Raw genomic sequence first — 16,866 nt, forward strand, 5'->3', positions numbered from 1 at the left:
ATTTCCTTGCTATAGTGAATGATCACGAGATCCCAAAGTCCTCGGATCTCAAGTATCAATTTTTAATTTTATGACGGAAAACCCGTGTCTCGTAGGAATGGAGGTCGTCCGTACTGTTTAGGATTATTAAGTGGACCCGGCCTGGCATCGTATATGGCTCCAGTCTGTTGTTGATATATCACTATGATCTGCATTTAACCGACTCTGTTTATCTAGTTCTTCTAGAATGGACCCTTTAGTTCCGGAAGCGACTTTTTAATCGTCAGGTCGCATGTAATGGAGAGTCCTAGACGTGATCCCGCAAGCTCTCGTGAGACCTCACAACTATACACATAGCAAAGAGTCAACAAATAGACAACACCACCACCATCGCGATAGTAATAAACGAACTAAAAGGAAAGAGCAAAATAAAAATAAAAATAAAAATAAGTACCACAAAAAAGCTCACACCCGCGAGCACTCATCCACAGGACGAGAGATGGAGGGTGTTACGAAAACCCCGCCTATGCTTTTGGCGGGCAGGGTTTTTCTTCGAAAATCCAAGGAGCCTCTCCAAGGTTCGAACAGGGAGCCTCCAGCTAGATGGGGTGGACTAGCTTTGTACCACTGCGCCATCTGGACTCCCTGACTGATGAATGAGCCTTTGTTGTGGTATATATGTGGGGGTGGATGAATGGGATTCTTTGTTCTGACGTGGGTCTGGTTGGATACGGCTTTGTATGTAATATGGAATGACCGGATTATTAGCTTTCGAGAGCCGGATTCACTTGTCTAGTATGATTATCCTCTAGTCCCTGATACCTATATATGTGGTGCTCCTAGGCACAGGACCGAGTAAGTAGCTTATAGAGTCGGACAACGTTTCTGGCATGTGAGGTCTGGTATATCCATCTGCTCACATAGAAGCTCTGCCCATGTATCAAATTCTGGCTTGGCAAGCTTGCATATATAGCTGATGAAAAAAGGAACTCGGCTTTGACTCACCCGTGAATCATCGGAGAGTGATAACTTACCATCAGGGCCGGATGCAACGTTAACTTATGCTCGATATCTACTATAGATATTAATATCCATTAGGCTTGACAAGAGGCTAATATGTTCGTTCTATGAAAATGGGACTGGTAGAAATGGAGGTCTCAGACTAGGGAAATCTTGCCCCAGAGATATCAGATGAGACGACACGAGTCCAAGAAAATCAAGGTCTAAAGGTAGAAGCAGGATAACGCTCTAACGAACAGAATGGCCCATCGGGCAATTATGCTCCGAACCGCATTCGGGGAGAGATAAAAGAAAACTCATCACCTTCGTCACCTTGTCCTTCACGCCCTAGACTCAACAGTTCAAACCATCACCCGGGCAATTTCTTTCCCAGCTTATCTTCGACAGCCCTTCTCAGATCTTCTCCTGTCGGCATTGTAACAACGCTTCCCCTCCTATTTCTGGCTTCTATTTCAGACCTGATTTCCTGCACAGCTTCGTCAATGTCACGAGCCGGATCATTTGGTAGTCCGAGGGTTGGCGCTCGAAGCGTCTCCTGGCTTGCAGTCCTCGGAATATGAGGCATGTTGCGCTTCTTCAATCGTTTCACCAGGATGGCTTTTGCTGGGCTTGCAAAGAAACCAATGATCGAGAAAACGCCGATGATGCCGTAGAAATACACATGCGCCCAGACCCCAACAGATCCAGTGAAAGAGAGAATAATGAATGGGAGAACGACGAATGACATTGTGAGCTGCGTTGCAAACCAGGTCGCTGCATCGTAATAGCGCTTGTAAGGTGTCGGCTTGCTACCATCTGGAGTGAGGAAGAATGGCCGAACGTGACGACGGACATCTAGGGGACGGTGAGCAGGTCTACTTGACTAGTAAGAAGGTTTGCGAACTTACTCTTTGCCGCCATCTGCACAAACGAAGCGAGAATGAATGTCAGATAGTATCCGGGATAGAAACCATGCCAGAAAGCGCTAGTCGCAAAGGTCGCTAAGCTGGCTCTGAAGCCGGGCTTCTTTCCTTTGGGAGTCACTCGTAGATAGACGTAGTTTTTTAACCAGTGGTTTGTATTCTTGTTCCAGTTTCCGAGATAGGCGTATGTGTTTTGAGCCGTTTCAATGCCCCAGGGATTGACATTTTCTAGGCGATTCCAAAACACCTTTCCTGTCGTAGCGTCGAACCCATTATATCCCATACCAGATAGGATGCAGGCACCCTCCGTGAGTGACCAGACACCATAGTACTTCAGTCTCGTCGCGAAACCAAGCATATGCAGGATCCAAACACGTCGAGGGAAGGAGTACTTCATGTACTCTTCGCTTAGCACTGCATTTGGGAAGTAGAGTCTCCCGAGCTGCAAGAAGAGAAAGATCCACACAAGACCAATAAGTGCCTTCTTCGTTGCAGGAGTTCCACTTCGCGGTATCTTGCGCTTCTTTCGCGTAAGAGGTACCTTGGCAGGGTCTGTTCCCGGCGGTACATCAAACAAGGTTGTGGTGATCCACCGATGATAATCCACGTAGTCAAAAGCCGGGCCTGCGAAGAGGGAAGGGAAGAAGAGGATGTAACCGGCATAGTCGAGGAACCCTGGAAATTCTCTAATAGCAGCATATTTCTGTGCATCCGACAGGTCCTTCTGTGGCAACCGGCCGTCATGAATATTCCAGCAGAACGCTGAAAGCTTCATAACCAGCACCATTTGTGCACCAGTAATATCGACAACAGAAGCATCATTTAGATTCTGGCGAGTTATATGGTTCAATGACATGTGGCCCATAAGAAAAATAAAGCCAATCCAAGGCATCAGAGAACCATCAATGTAATACGCGATGGCGTATGTTCCCACCGCACTATATAGCAGCGTTCGTAGGCCATCCCACAGGTCGAACAACCCCACTAGGTAGAACAGAGAGACAGAAATAATGAAGACATTTTTCTTCCATGGTTGTGCATCTGGTAGTCTCTTGAGAATGCCGGCCAAAGGGTAGGATAGGAGGAACGATGCGATCAGTTTCACTACACAAAAAATCGGTCAGACTGGTTATTTTCGTACGCGACACATAGTGGCTCCGACTTACATTCATCGACGGAGGCGCCTGTCAACTCCTCAAGGTAGTAGAAAGCTAAATTAGAGATAATTAGTAATTGCTGGAGCTCGCATAATCGTCGTTCAAAAGCTGCTCAAGAGGGGTGAGACGCACGAGTATCGATGAAAGGCAACATGGTGGGACGGCAGCGCCAGTAAAAGCGTGCTTTGTCAGGATCGCAATTAAGAAAGGACAGGCATGCAGCAATGACACGATAAGAGAGGGGAGATTGATCTAGAGACAAGGACAATTGACTGTTGGGAAAAGCTGCGAGGACGATAAATAATAATATAGACGTCGATCAAGCGGCCGGCCAGCAGCAGGAAACGTCATGTGCCGCCGCCGCTCCACGCGATACGGTGTCCGTTGAGCGATCGCTGTCCCGCCCATTCAACCCTACGAATCGGCCTCCACGAGATCATACTAGCCTCTGTTTCCCTCACGAAGCTGCAGAAGTGGTATTCGAAAGCTGCGCAGAGGTCTGGTCTGCGCGGTGACCGAGTCTCTGCCCTTCAGGGCCACCTGGCGCATCATCAGGCTACCCAACATGGACGTTGTCGCAGCCGTCGCCGGCTACATCTCCCGGATGGTGTCTGCTGGAGATGCAGCTGTGCCAGGGACGTCTTCTGCGAAAATGAAGATATTGCTTCTTGACAGTGAGACAGTGGGAAATGCGCTCTACTCGTGGTTGTGGTTCCAACTGACTTGCTCCAGCTTCCCGTCGTCTCTACCGCTATAACCCAGTCGGCCCTCCTTAACCATGAAGTCTATCTCATTGATCGTCTCGATAATCAAACCCGCGAAAAGATGCGGCATTTACGATGTCTCTGCTTCGTGCGCCCGTCACCAGACTCCATCCAGTTCCTCATCGACGAGCTCAGGGAGCCGAAATACGGCGAGTACTATATTTATTTCAGCAACATCATCAAGAAATCGTCTCTTGAGAGATTGGCGGAGGCAGATGATCACGAGGTCGTGCGCGTGGTCCAGGAACACTTCGCCGACTTTCTCGTGATTAACCCGGACCTTTGCTCGCTAAATGTCGGTTTCCCGAAGCAGCGTATATGGAGCCATACTCCTGAACTGTGGAATACAGATGCGCTGCAGAGGACGACTGAAGGTGTCATTGCCATGCTTCTGGCGCTTAAGAAGAACCCACTGATTCGATACGAAAAGAATAGTCTGTTGGCTAAAAAGCTGGCCACGGAAGTCCGGTACCAGCTAACCCAAGAGGAACAACTATTCAACTTCAGAAAGATGGATACTCCCCCTATATTGTTGATTTTGGATCGCCGAGACGATCCTATCACCCCTCTGCTCACCCAGTGGACCTACCAAGCTATGGTTCATGAATTGATTGGGATCCACAATGGAAGAGTCGACCTTAGCGGTGTACCCGACATTCGCCCGGAGCTCAAAGAGATAGTGCTATCGCAGGATCAGGATCCGTTCTTCAAGAAGAATATGTACCAGAATTTTGGTGACCTTGGTGGAAACATCAAGGAATACGTCGAACAGTATCAGTCTAAGACCAAGAGCAGCATGAGTATCGAGTCTATCGCAGACATGAAACGCTTCGTGGAGGATTATCCTGAATTTCGAAAACTGTCCGGAAATGTCAGCAAGCATGTTACTCTCGTCAGTGAACTAAGTCGGAGAGTCGGTGAAGACAATCTGCTTGATGTCAGTGAGTTGGAGCAAAGCCTGGCATGTAATGAAAACCATGCAAGTGATCTCAAGGTAGGCAGTGTTCAGCCCGCACTATCATAAGGTATATATTACTTACATAGACTAGTCTCTACAAAGAATAATCCAGCTACCTACAGTACCGCCCGAGAATAAGGTTCGCTTGGTCGCTCTATACGCCATTCGCTACGAAAAGCAACCCTCTAATGCGCTACCTGTTCTCCTCGACCTGCTCACTGCCGCCGGGAATGTACCTCCTCACCAAATAAACATCATTCCCAAGCTGCTGGCTTACCATCACTCGCTTCAGGCACCCCCTGTTGCTGGCGGGTTTTCAGATCTCTTTGAGTCTACATCGTTCTTCTCAGGTGCCCGGGACCGGTTCAAGGGTTTGAAGGGCGTTGAGAATGTTTACACCCAACATTCGCCGCGATTGGAGGCTACTTTGCAAAACCTCATCAAGGGGCGATTGAAAGAGCTGCAATACCCGTTCCTGGAAGGCGGTGGTCACACCAGGGACAAGCCGCAAGACATTATTATCTTCATGATTGGCGGCGCAACATACGAGGAGGCCAAGATGGTTGCTCAAGTAAATGCAAGCTCTCCTGGTGTTCGTGTGGTCTTAGGTGCCACTAGTATCCATAATAGCACAAGCTTTATGGACGAGGTCAACGATGCAGTCAGTAGCTGGCCAGAGCCTCCTGCTTCCACAGCCGCTGGTAGGCTGCGGAGGGAGCTTGCGCGTTGACCAGGGATACCTAGCTCTTTTGGCGCTGGCGTTCATGTATTAGCATAATATCCCCAATGTCGTTCCAAGGTAGAATACTCCATAAGAGACAAAATTAGTGAGAAATGCGACAAAAATAATGTACGCCATATATCCATCCGGACTCAGTAGCTGCCAGCAGCATGTATTTTGATTCCGTATAGTATTACTGAAGGTTCTCGGCTTTTACGGGCACTACTTAAATGACGGCAAACCCCAGATTCGGATGCGGAGAACTTTGGACAACCTCCGGACTTCGGACCGCTTCCCCTCGAGCTGTCCCTCACCAACAGCTCGGAGATCAACACAATGGAGTCTCAGTATACTCCTCCCATAATAGGAAATGTTCTTTCACCTACGTCTGCAGCTCGAGAACCAAAGTTGCATCTACCTGCGACATCCGATCCCCCGGGCCCGCAGAATCCCCCGAAGCAGCTCGTATGGCTGGTATGGCGGCATCGAAGCAGATTTCTCCCTATACCCAAAAGCTTCTCTAACATGGAGGATTGATTACAGATATTCGGTGCGACAGGCCACATGGGGCGCTCTCTCGTCAAATCCGCGCTCTTTCATAACGATCTCGTCGCAGCTGTGGGACGCACCTTCGAGAACACCCCTGCGTCCATGCAGAAGCTGCAAGCTGAGCACGAGAATTGCCTGGGACTTTTATGTGATGTTCGCGCGCGCGAGACGGTTAGGGATGCAATAAATAGGACAATCGCCCACTTTGGCCGTATTGACATCATTGCCAACTGCGCCGGGTACGGTGTAATTGGGGCCTGTGAAGACCAAGACGAATACGATATCCGCAATCAATTCGAGACGAACTTCATGGGTACACTGAATGTGATTCAGCTTTCACTACCATACTTTCGCGAGCGAGGTTCTGGACGGTATCTTATCTTCAGCTCGACGTCGGGGGCTCTTGGCGTACCTGGCTTGGGGCCTTATTGTGCGTCCAAGTACGCCGTAGAAGGGCTTATGGAAAGTATGTTATACGAAGTCGACAGCTTCAATATAAAGGGCACACTTGTCGAGCCAGGTCATATGCGGCGTGATGATATTGGTCCAGTGCCACCCTCGACGGCACACATGAACGAACACAACCTCTCAGCGCCTCTGCCACTGTATGGCCACTTCTTCATCAAGCCTGCCAGTGAGCCGTACAGCACCGCAAATGCTCCGGCAGGACATGCAAAGCGAATGATTCAATGGTTTGGCGAAAAGCAGCCAACAAGCGCGGTCAAGGCTGCAGAATTGGTTTGGCAACTTGGGCATTGTTCATATCCGCCCCTACGCCTAATATTGGGAGCCTATGCCGTGGAGAGTATTCGCGACCGGTTGAAATGTATCATCGAGGAAATCGAAGACTGGAAGCACCTCAGCTTTCCTCTGTCAGATGAGCAGTCCCAGTCTAACTCCAAGGATAAGGGTACGGCGAACAAGGGAGAGCTCGAAGAGACAACGTCTGGCGGTTGATGGGTACTCTTTATAGATAATGTCTTATCAATCGACTGTCAAGTCCTATGTGCTCGATCAATTACTCGGGCCATGGATGATGCTGCTGTACCTCGAGGGGAACCTCCAGGTAACTTAGTCCAGTCGATGGCATAACCGCCGCCAACGTCATCCTCAGATACCGGGCCGCTGTGGCTGCATTGTTGGTTACTCGAACGTCTGTAACCGAGCCCCTTTTATATCCAAGCTTTTCGGATAAGCTATGTCAATAGTGCTTCCTTCCATGGTATTTTACGTCACCTACCGTGGGATAGACGTGGGCCTTCCTGCCCTCTCGCAAGCAGAACACGACACGCTAGGGCGTCTGCAGCCATAAGACGGAGACTCATGGATAACATGGAGTTACAGATTGTCTGGTAAATATGTGAATAGCAGTGTCCAACCACGGCAGGAATATGGGATAAACAGACGCCTGTTTTTCTCGGCGCTGCTGGTATACCTTGTGCGGTATCTCCTACCCACAGTGACTCGAAGGGAGTATACTGGTCAGCAGTTGTCAGACAGTGCAAGTGCAACATTTAATCCAGCCCCACCACCCAATGCGATTAAAGTTCTCATTTGACCTTCAGGATGGTGACTGTGTAGACTAGTTATGGTTACTTGCACATAGAGCTAGCATTATGGTCAATAGACGTCGTGAATGAGAATTTACGGAATTGGATATCACATTAGTACTGTTCTTCATTGACAATATCTGGAGAAAATTCCTTGAACGACAAGTAGGATTAGGGATCAATAGAGTCCTGTCTTTAGTAGTTTTTGTAGTTCTGCATCTTGAAGTAGTAATACTAGAAGCCATCCATGGATGTTATCTGCCTGATAAGCTAAACCAAAAGAAGCAAAATATACACGTGACAGCGCGATCCGGATGTTTCGCGTCTTGACCTTTTGATTGCCAATGAGAACGCTGTTTCTCTCATCGATAACTCTGGGATAATTCTGGCCCAGAGCAGTCCTATAAACCCTCCGGTATCTCTGGTTGTCGAAGAGTCGCGAGCATGGCTTAATTGTACCGATACAGCCTTGTTTCCCCGGCACAGGTGAGCTATTCCAATACGGGCTTCACTCCGTTCATAAGTGGGCGATCTATATCCAATTAGACCATCACTTGAACGTCGTCTTTCCTGTGGTACGTTTCTGATGACGACTCTGTTATTCCACGTCGGCTCACGTCCGTTTTTCAGAAACTGACGCTTAACATTAAAGATATTCCGTACATCAGCTCGCCGGATTTGGAATACATAACCGTGCTTACGGTCGTCACAACAAGAAGATGGAGTCTGAGGACCTCACCGATCCTGACCTTAGGGCAGCTATTGCTGCTTCATTGCGTGACTTGCGAAGCTCGCCTAGCAACCCTGCCTCATCTTCTCGGGGCCAGGGAGATGTTGTTGACCTTACGGCCGATTCGGATGATGATGATGATGAGCTGACTGCCGTTGCCCCGAAGTCGAAATCCACTGTTGGATCAGAGACTGACCATGAAGAGGACGAGGAACTCATGAGAGCAATTGCATTATCTATGCAAGAGAGCGGCGAAGCTGCTTCTTCATCCCTCAAACAAGACAAAAGTGAGAACCCGCAAAATAAGGAAAATGACAATCCCTCAGCAGCTTCAGCAGTCGCAGATGAGGCCCGTCAGTCAGAACCGGGTCCTAAACCATCAGGAATTATGGGACTAGATCGTAAGCAAATGGAACAGGAACGACTTTCTCGACTTGCCAAAAGAAAAGCCGAAGGGAGCATCTCCCCACCTCAAACATCTAGACAAAACAAGGTGGCCAAGTCAGATACTAATCGATGGGCTCTTCAGTCGGCAGCAGCTAGAGAGAACGTTCCAGTCACTAGTCAAAGGCCGCAACACGCACAATCTGGCCAGATGAAGCAAACAGATAACATAGTCACCCAGCCTTCGTCTGCACCATCAATACAATTTCCCAAGGGCGTTGCGAAGAAAACCTGGGCTTTTGGACACTCTAGAGATGGCAACGATATCAAGATCGAAGAATTGTTTCAGAAATCAGACCTGGAGCTCGCCGTTCTCAGCTCTTTCATGTGGGATATGGAATGGCTATTTTCAAAGCTTGATACGACGAACACACGATTCATCCTGGTTATGCAGGCCAAGGAAGAAGAGACGGTGAGTTCATCTACGTTAGAAGCTCGAGGACTGTTCTAGGGCCTCTCAGAACTGATCATCCATTGCCGTTCAGAGACGCCAGTATGAAGCTGAGATTTCATATATGAAGAACTTGAGATTATGCTTTCCACCAATGGAAGGACAGGTCAATTGTATGCATTCTAAGCTCATGCTACTATTCCACCCGGATTATTTAAGAATCGCTGTGCCAAGCGCCAACCTAGTGCCTTACGATTGGGGAGAAGGTGGAGGAGTCATGGAGAATGTAGGCCTAAACATACTAGTGTTGTCGGGTCATTGGCTTACTCAATATAGAGCGTATTCCTGATTGATCTTCCCAAAAAGACGGACCAGTCTTCAACACGAACCCAAGAGACTTCATTCTACCAGGATCTTGTGTATTTTCTATCGGCTACCACGCTTCATGCAAACGTTATCCGCAAACTAGAGGCCTTTGACTTTAGTGAGACGGCATCCTATGCATTTGTTCATACCATGTATGTACATCCCCCTCTATCGGAGTCTCAGGAGGTGAATGGGCTGACTGGTAAACAGCGGAGGTTCCCACGCAGGCGCAACATGGAGGCGAACAGGTCTCTGTGGACTAGGTAGAGCCGTTAGCTCCTTGGGTCTGCGGACTTCAAAGCCACTCAACATCGATTTTGTGGTAGGTTCTATCCCCGGGCGTCGTCATACTGTGACTAAACATATCCGGAAAAGACATCATCCGTGGGCTCACTTACGGACCAATTTCTGAGGTCCATATATCTGGCATGTCAAGGTAAAGTTTGACTCGTGGCGATGATTAGGCAGTATTCTAACGACATAGCATAGGTGATGACGGTCTCACAGAATTCACACTGCGAAACTCGAAGACGTTTCCCGCAAAGAACCGGGGTGATCTAAACACTCTGATCGAGAAGACTACTGGTCAGGAATGGAAAGACAGATTCAAGGTGTACTTTCCATCAGATACCACCGTTCGACAGTCAAAAGGCGGGCCAAGATGCGCAGGCACCATCTGCTTTCAGTCGAAGTGGTTTCAAGATCCTAAGTTTCCTCGACATACCCTCCGAGATTGTGTCAGCCGCAGGAACGGACTATTGATGCATAATAAGGTACGCAGGTCCTGTAATTGCTCTTGAGTAACCAAAAGACAAGCTGTTAACATAAATCTCCAATAGATGATCTTCGCTAGACCAGAAGAGCCAATCAGTCTAGCAGATGGTTCAACTTGTCAGGCTTGGGCATATTTGGGGAGTGCAAATCTCTCCGAAAGCGCCTGGTAAGATTTCTTTCATAAGAAAGTACACACTTGCACCACATACTAACGAGCAACACGACTAGGGGCCGTCTCATCCAAGACCGTACAACAAAAGAGCCGAAGCTCAACTGCCGAAACTGGGAGTGTGGCGTTGTGATTCCCATAATCCAACCAGGAATAAACACCGAAGCATCTACAAGCCTTGGTGGAACTGTGTCTGACAATAAATCGTCGGAGCAGCCTAAAAATGAGACAGAATCAGACTTTGCTCCGCTCTTCGCGTCGAAAATCCCCGTGCCTATGAAACTTCCTGGTCGACCCTATGGACCTGGAATGAAGCCATGGTATTTCATGGAAAGTTAATGACACTACGGCGTTTATTTGAAATCACATATTTCGCTCTGCTCGATCGACACATCGGGTCCGGTATCAATTAGTCCGTTAGTTAGCTAGACGACTCAAACCATAGTTACCCCTTGATACTTGACAGTGTCGTACCATATTCCACATAGCATCCAACATTGACCACTCTTCGTAGATCCCGTCTTGACCACCACGAACGAGACTAATAGCATATGACTATAAAACCAATATCCAGAGAACCAATCCGGATTAGAAAACAATCCCTCACATCATCCATGCACCGACTGCTCCTGATATAATTACATACTTATCCACCCCCTAAAGTTTTAGTATCTACCGAAAACCCAACAGACAAACAACATGACTCCGTAATCAACACATAACTCGAAACGTCTAGTCCCTCACTCTGCGCGGCAACTCGCTCAGAAATCCTGAAAATTAACTATATCGTAGAAAGAAACCTAGATAATCCGAGATCCAGATCGAGATCTAGTTCCTTGCCGTATGGTTAATAGATGGCGGGAAGTTTGAGCTGTGACGAACGGACGAGAAAGTTCAGACGATGTATAACATAGGTTTCCGGGTGGTTCTTGATGAAGGAGTTTCAGTTGATGTTGAAGCGGCTCTAGGGCTTACGGAGCGGATATTATTATTTCAGCGTTGAGGACTTTGAAAGCTGATTCAGGCAGGAGTCGGTTTGAGATATTTAAAAATTGATGAACATTCCTGTGATATGTTCAATATCTGACCGAGTTTTTACAATCGGAAAAGGGTATTTTATTTGTTGCAAATTCTATCTTAATTGTCTATTCTAATTAAAAACTAACACTACGATTAAGAAGGCGAAATCAAGACGCAACGGAAATAATCAAGGGCAAATAAAATAAGAAAGGCCATTGCCAATCCGTCGTTGAAGAAACGCCATATGAATGCAGAAATTGCGTGAATTCCATGCTTAATAAAAACGCCATATGTGCTAGAAGCATCTAATCATATCGCATTGCAGGCCGTGCAACGTGATCATGCTGATGGAGATGGAAAATTCCAGCACAACGAGTAATATAGCTCGCCAAATGGAAAAGTAAAACCGTTAAGTAGAATGTTAAAGATCTTGGCGCATGTTCAGATCAGACCTTCTCAGATCGATCTGACTTCCTGGTGGTAATTTTGGACACGGCTTTCTTGAGGCCATCGATCACCTTGCCAAGGAGGCCGAAGATGTAGCCAATACCGAACGACCAGCCGCGGACACGCACGGTATAAATGAAGAAGTACACCAGGATCCAGTTGATGATGCAGTAGCCGAGGACGATGCCGAAGCAGCGCCACTTGTCGCCGTCGTGGACATTCAGGGTGTGCATGTACTCGTCACCGTTGCGATAGGCACAGTAGCTGCAGTCAGAAGTGGCGTCCGGGTTGCTGAGATAGCCGGCACGGGCGATCTCAGATACGAAGCGACCGGCATATTGACTGCAGGTCTGGCCTGGAGGTGGGTTGAAGTGAGTGGCTTCCTGAGACGAGCAGACGACTGGGGTGCCTGGCAAAATACTGGACAGGACACCACGGAGCCACCACGTCATTGGATTGACGTAGTACATCCAGTACTTCCAGAATACTGGGTACGCGCTGTAGGGACGGACAATACCGTTGAAGAGGTTGACCATGACGAAGAAGAAGGGGAGGACCTAGTGATATTGTTAGTATATTTCAGACGCGAAATTACATGCAAGGATCACGGGATCGACTTACGTTAGAAATGACAGTAAAGGATGGTGCGAAGGCACAGATCCACTGTCCCCAACTTGCTTGGAACAGGAAGAAAAGCATCGTCATCAGGAAAACGTAACCGGCTGTGCTTGAGTCTGTTGGGAGACCGACTGGGTAGTACCACAGCAACCAGTACACTACACTTGTGACGATGGCGGCTGGAATTTCGCAGACAATGTTTGCAGTACAGAACGCGATCCATCCGTAGATACGGGACGGATATTCACGAGCCTCCCAGAGCGCACGGTTCATATAGAACTTGGGGACGATACTGTTCATGGTAATCGGTGGGATCAGAATGACCAGGAAGGCCGAGAACATGCGATCCTGCATGCTGGAGATGCTGTTTCCGAGCATCCAGAAGGTAAATCCGTTGAAGATACCAACGATCACACTAACGAAGAGCTTTCCATAGTAATACGAGGGGTCTCTCCAGTACTGCAAGAAGAGTCTCTTGGTAAGCATGACAGTTTGCGTGGTGACAGGAGCAGCGTATTCGTATTGCTTGCCAGCCTCGGGCGCAGGAAGCTTGCTGCGCTCCTCTCGGATACGTTGGATCTCCGCCAGGACTTGACGGTTCTGCTCGGAGTTTCTCCATTCCTCGTTCCAGTCGACTGGTCGGCCATCTTTTCCCTTGCCTCCCTTTGCTGCAGTCTCAAGGATAAACTCGGCAACGTTCTTGGACGGCGGACAGACAAAGCCGCGTTCCGCAAAGTAGCTGATGACCGCTGAGCCATTCTTACCAACGGGGCCGAAGTAGAACGTGTTACCACCTGGGTTGAGAGCGAGGACCATGTCGAACTCTTGAATGAGCATCGAAGACGGCTGGTGGATGGTACACACGATAGCTTGGCCCGCTTGAGTCAACTTCTTCAAGAACCGCACGATCGAGAAAGCCGCTTGACTATCCAGACCACTAGTAGGCTCGTCGAGGAACAAGAGAAGATTTGGCTTAGCGGCCAGTTCAACTCCGATTGTGACTCTCTTTTTCTGTTCGACCCCGAGAGAGCTGATTAGGGCATCTTGGATGTCCCCAAGCTCCAAGAGCTCAATGATCCTGTTCACGTAATCGATCTTCTCCTGGCGTGGGATATTTCTGTCTTGTCGCAGGATGGCAGAAAACTCCAGAGCTTCCCGGATCGTAGAAGTGCCATCATGAAGATCCATCTGCTCACAGAAACCGGTTCCTCTCTGGAATTCCGGACCCAGGGGACGACCGTCAACGAGCATATCACCGGTTACCACTCCCACTTTCTGGCGTTGGGCAAGAGTGTTCAAGAGCGTTGTCTTTCCTGCTCCCGAGGCACCCATCAGAGCGATCATAATACCCGGCTTAGCGTAACCGTTAACGCCGTTCAGAATCTTCTTGGTTCCGTTTCCATACGGCACGGTGTACTCAACGTTGCTCCACGTGAAGATGCGATCACTAGAAGTAAGACTGTTGAGACCATTGTCGCCAGAAGAGGGTGAAGCATCGCGGGTGGAAGCTCCAACCTCTCCAGTTTTGACCTTCTCTTCATCACTGGTGCTTCCGTGCTTGGTCAACTGTTTGGCACGCTTCGTCTTCTTGAACACCAATGCTCCACCGCCACCGCTCACAAACGAGAGTGTTTCCGTAGCGATGATAGTGACCAACAGGTACAGAACCGTCCACGCAATCACCACGCCAAAGTTACGCCAGAGATGATGTCTCGTAAATTGGAACGAAGTCTCCAGGTAATTCCTTCCTGAGACGGTCGTGCTACCGAGCTGTGACCCAGGCAGAGAGCAGCCTTGGTAGCGTGGATCGACACCAGGGCCCTGAGGCACGAGCATCGACGGAGAGCATGGCATCTCACGGTTCCAGAATTCATTTGTCAAGACTGCCTCGTAACTGTACGCAATTGGATTGATGTAGAACAGCCAGCCAAACCAGATCGAGTCTGCGATCAACGTTTGTTTCGGAATGACATATCCGATGAAGATGACCAGGAGAGTCAGTGCAATTCCGCTGAAGCGAACCGCATCGTCGATGGTCGGGGACAGAGCTGCGAACATTCGGTACAATGACGTGATACAGAAGGTGGTCGTGTACACGAATAGTGCGTAGATCCAGAATTTTGAGACATCAACATCTAGCCCTGCCATGAAGTACACAATGATCGTAAAGACTGCTACCATTGCGAAGATCATGGGAAAGTCGACCAGGACACGAGCCAATGAGACAGCCGAGGGGCGATAGAAGGCGTAGTCCTTATGTCTCTTGATAATAACTCGTCCTGATACCGCAGACATCAACTCGGTCAATTGCAACCAGCCAAGGAACAAGACCGAGAAGAAGAGTGTACCACCTCGGGAGAAGGCACCGCTGGTGTCGAGGGACTGGCCGTAGAAGAGAGAGCTGACAATCAGCCCGTTGGAAATGATGATGAAGAACTTGGTGTAAAGCGAGGTCTTGTCTCCCCAGATGAGCCAAAATTCTCGCTGTGTACATGCTAGTACTTGTCTGATGAACGAGACGGTGTAAGGCGACTTCTTTGAGACTGTCTTGCTCTTGGACTGGACAACAGTTTGCTCGAAACGTCGAGTATCAGCGCGGTTGGTATCCTGCAGACGTTTCTCATAGTCTGCGATATCTTCCAGGAGACGCGTATACGCAGCGCTCTCCCTGAAGACTTTCTCTAGTTCTTCTGCAGTTTTCGGGGTGGAAGCCTCCCGGCCCGGTTGGAACTGGCGTGCGTTTGGATCGCACAGTGAGGTCAAAAAGTCAGCAGTAGTCCTAGAGATGGGTTAGTAGTCCGTCAATCCCTGTTTCCAGAGCGGGCGTACTCACCATTGGGGCGGGCAGTAGAATCCCAGGTTAACGAAATATTCCTTGGCTTCATTCGCAGGGCCTTGGTAGAGCATTCGTCCTTCATCGATGACCAAGACCTTGTCCATAAGCTCGTAGATACCCTCTCCTGCTTGGTACAAAGTCACGAATGTGGTCCGCTTACTGACATCAGTCATGATACGGAGGGACTTTCCATAGTCCAGTGCGGTGCTCGCATCCAGACCTCTGGTCGAGTTGTCCCAACACACCACGCTGGATTTGGTCGCTAGAGTCTCTGCAATACTGACTCGCTTTCTCTCTCCACCGGAGACACCGCGGACATACTCGTTTCCGACCAAGGTGTTCTTCGTGTGGCTAATACCGAACATCTTCAACAACGCATCCACCACAATCGGGATGCTGGATCTATCATGTCTCTTCGTCTTGTTGATCAGGGAGAATTTCAGAGTTTGCCACACCGTCAGCGACGGAAAATGCTGGTCATCTTCCGGGTTGTAGTTGACTTCTCCACGGAAATGCTTGTGTTGCTCCTTGGCTGGGATGCCACCGTATGTGACCTCTCCAGAGACACCGGCAAAGGCTGCGCGATCATTGGCAATGGCCTTGAGGAAGGTGGTACATCCTGAGCCCGGTCTTCCCAGAACGAACATCATCTCTCCGTCCCTGACGACACCGCTGAAGTCGTGGATCAGCTCCCGCGTGGGCGGTTTCTTCCCGAAATGCAGGGAGGGGATGAACCGCTGCAATAAGTGGTACAGATCCGGGCCAAACGTTCCCACCACTGCGTCAGGTAGAGTCCTGACAAAAGATGCGCCCGATTGCACACCCTTGACGGTCAGGTTCTTGAAGACCACGCCGACCTTCTTCGCTGGATCTCCCACGGTGGTTCGACGCTCCAGCTGGCCGCCTTGCAAGAACTCGCTGAGATCGAATTCCTGGCGGGTCGACGTGGAAGATGCTTCATCGATGGTTCCCTCCTGCTCTTTCAGGTCGCCCTGAGTCTGCGTTCCTGAACGATATCGTCGGACACTTCTCGTTTGGGAACGAGATCGGTGGAGACTCAACCTCGTTAACTCTCTCCTCATCTCTTCAAACTCCTCCATCGCGCCATGGCGGGAGACAGGGTCGCCCTCCTGACGCTCCCCCCAATGTCCATCGAGACTGAGTTGCGATGGAGAAGCAATGGTCGATGCTGCAAGAGACTCCGGCTCTGCTATTGGCTCTGCTACTGCCCGGGGATCTTCTTCTCCAGGTGGCCTCCGGTGGAGTTCCTCTGGGACTCCTGGGAGGGCGGCCATGTTGGTCGAATAATTTCTCCCCGTAGACTACAACAGTCGACGGCGGTCTATCTGGACTCGATGGGCGAGCAGATGATAATTAAGTAGTCCGAATCCAGAGCCGCCTTACCAGTAGTATTTCGGCCGACGTTAAGGCCGGCAGCAAGCTAGGTAAGGGCTCCACCAATGACCCCAGT

General features: G+C 49.3%; 5 protein-coding genes across 5 annotated transcripts; 3 read left to right on the top strand and 2 right to left on the bottom strand.

Annotated features, from left to right (window-relative positions):
* Positions 1-981: 981 nt before the first annotated feature.
* C8Q69DRAFT_72936 (putative MBOAT family protein) lies at positions 982-3,450 on the bottom strand. Its single transcript, XM_028633963.1, has 4 exons — positions 3,191-3,450; positions 3,068-3,112; positions 1,887-3,005; positions 982-1,833 (listed from the first exon to the last, which is right to left on the bottom strand). Exons 1-4 carry the CDS (start codon positions 3,210-3,212, stop codon positions 1,349-1,351), a joined length of 1,671 nt encoding a protein of 556 aa, XP_028482489.1. The 5' UTR covers positions 3,213-3,450; the 3' UTR covers positions 982-1,348.
* On the top strand, positions 3,413-5,630 carry C8Q69DRAFT_476551 (vacuolar protein sorting-associated protein VpsB). Its single transcript, XM_028631269.1, has 3 exons — positions 3,413-3,740; positions 3,791-4,816; positions 4,872-5,630. Exons 1-3 carry the CDS (start codon positions 3,624-3,626, stop codon positions 5,508-5,510), a joined length of 1,782 nt encoding a protein of 593 aa, XP_028482490.1. The 5' UTR covers positions 3,413-3,623; the 3' UTR covers positions 5,511-5,630.
* A 134-nt stretch (positions 5,631-5,764) lies between these two features.
* Positions 5,765-7,145, top strand: C8Q69DRAFT_72990 (short chain dehydrogenase/reductase family protein). The gene is made up of 2 exons (XM_028633964.1): positions 5,765-5,975; positions 6,045-7,145. Exons 1-2 carry the CDS (start codon positions 5,838-5,840, stop codon positions 7,005-7,007), a joined length of 1,101 nt encoding a protein of 366 aa, XP_028482491.1. The 5' UTR covers positions 5,765-5,837; the 3' UTR covers positions 7,008-7,145.
* An 810-nt stretch (positions 7,146-7,955) lies between these two features.
* Positions 7,956-10,938, top strand: C8Q69DRAFT_476559 (tyrosyl-DNA phosphodiesterase domain protein). Its single transcript, XM_028631270.1, has 9 exons — positions 7,956-8,086; positions 8,231-9,186; positions 9,260-9,451; positions 9,502-9,683; positions 9,742-9,853; positions 9,907-9,967; positions 10,021-10,304; positions 10,371-10,471; positions 10,534-10,938. The coding sequence occupies exons 2-9, from the start codon at positions 8,320-8,322 to the stop codon at positions 10,811-10,813; spliced, it is 2,079 nt and encodes a 692-aa protein (XP_028482492.1). The 5' UTR covers positions 7,956-8,086; positions 8,231-8,319; the 3' UTR covers positions 10,814-10,938.
* Positions 10,939-11,940: 1,002 nt separating this feature from the next.
* On the bottom strand, positions 11,941-16,690 carry C8Q69DRAFT_446982 (ABC-2 type transporter-domain-containing protein; the record flags this gene model as incomplete). The annotated part of the gene is made up of 3 exons (XM_028629174.1): positions 11,941-12,498; positions 12,563-15,338; positions 15,393-16,690. The coding sequence occupies 3 exons, from the start codon at positions 16,688-16,690 to the stop codon at positions 11,941-11,943; spliced, it is 4,632 nt and encodes a 1,543-aa protein (XP_028482493.1).
* Positions 16,691-16,866: the final 176 nt, after the last annotated feature.

Source organism: Paecilomyces variotii, assembly GCF_004022145.1.
Source record: "Paecilomyces variotii strain CBS 101075 chromosome Unknown C8Q69scaffold_11, whole genome shotgun sequence".
Taxonomy (NCBI): Eukaryota; Fungi; Ascomycota; class Eurotiomycetes; order Eurotiales; family Thermoascaceae; genus Paecilomyces; species Paecilomyces variotii.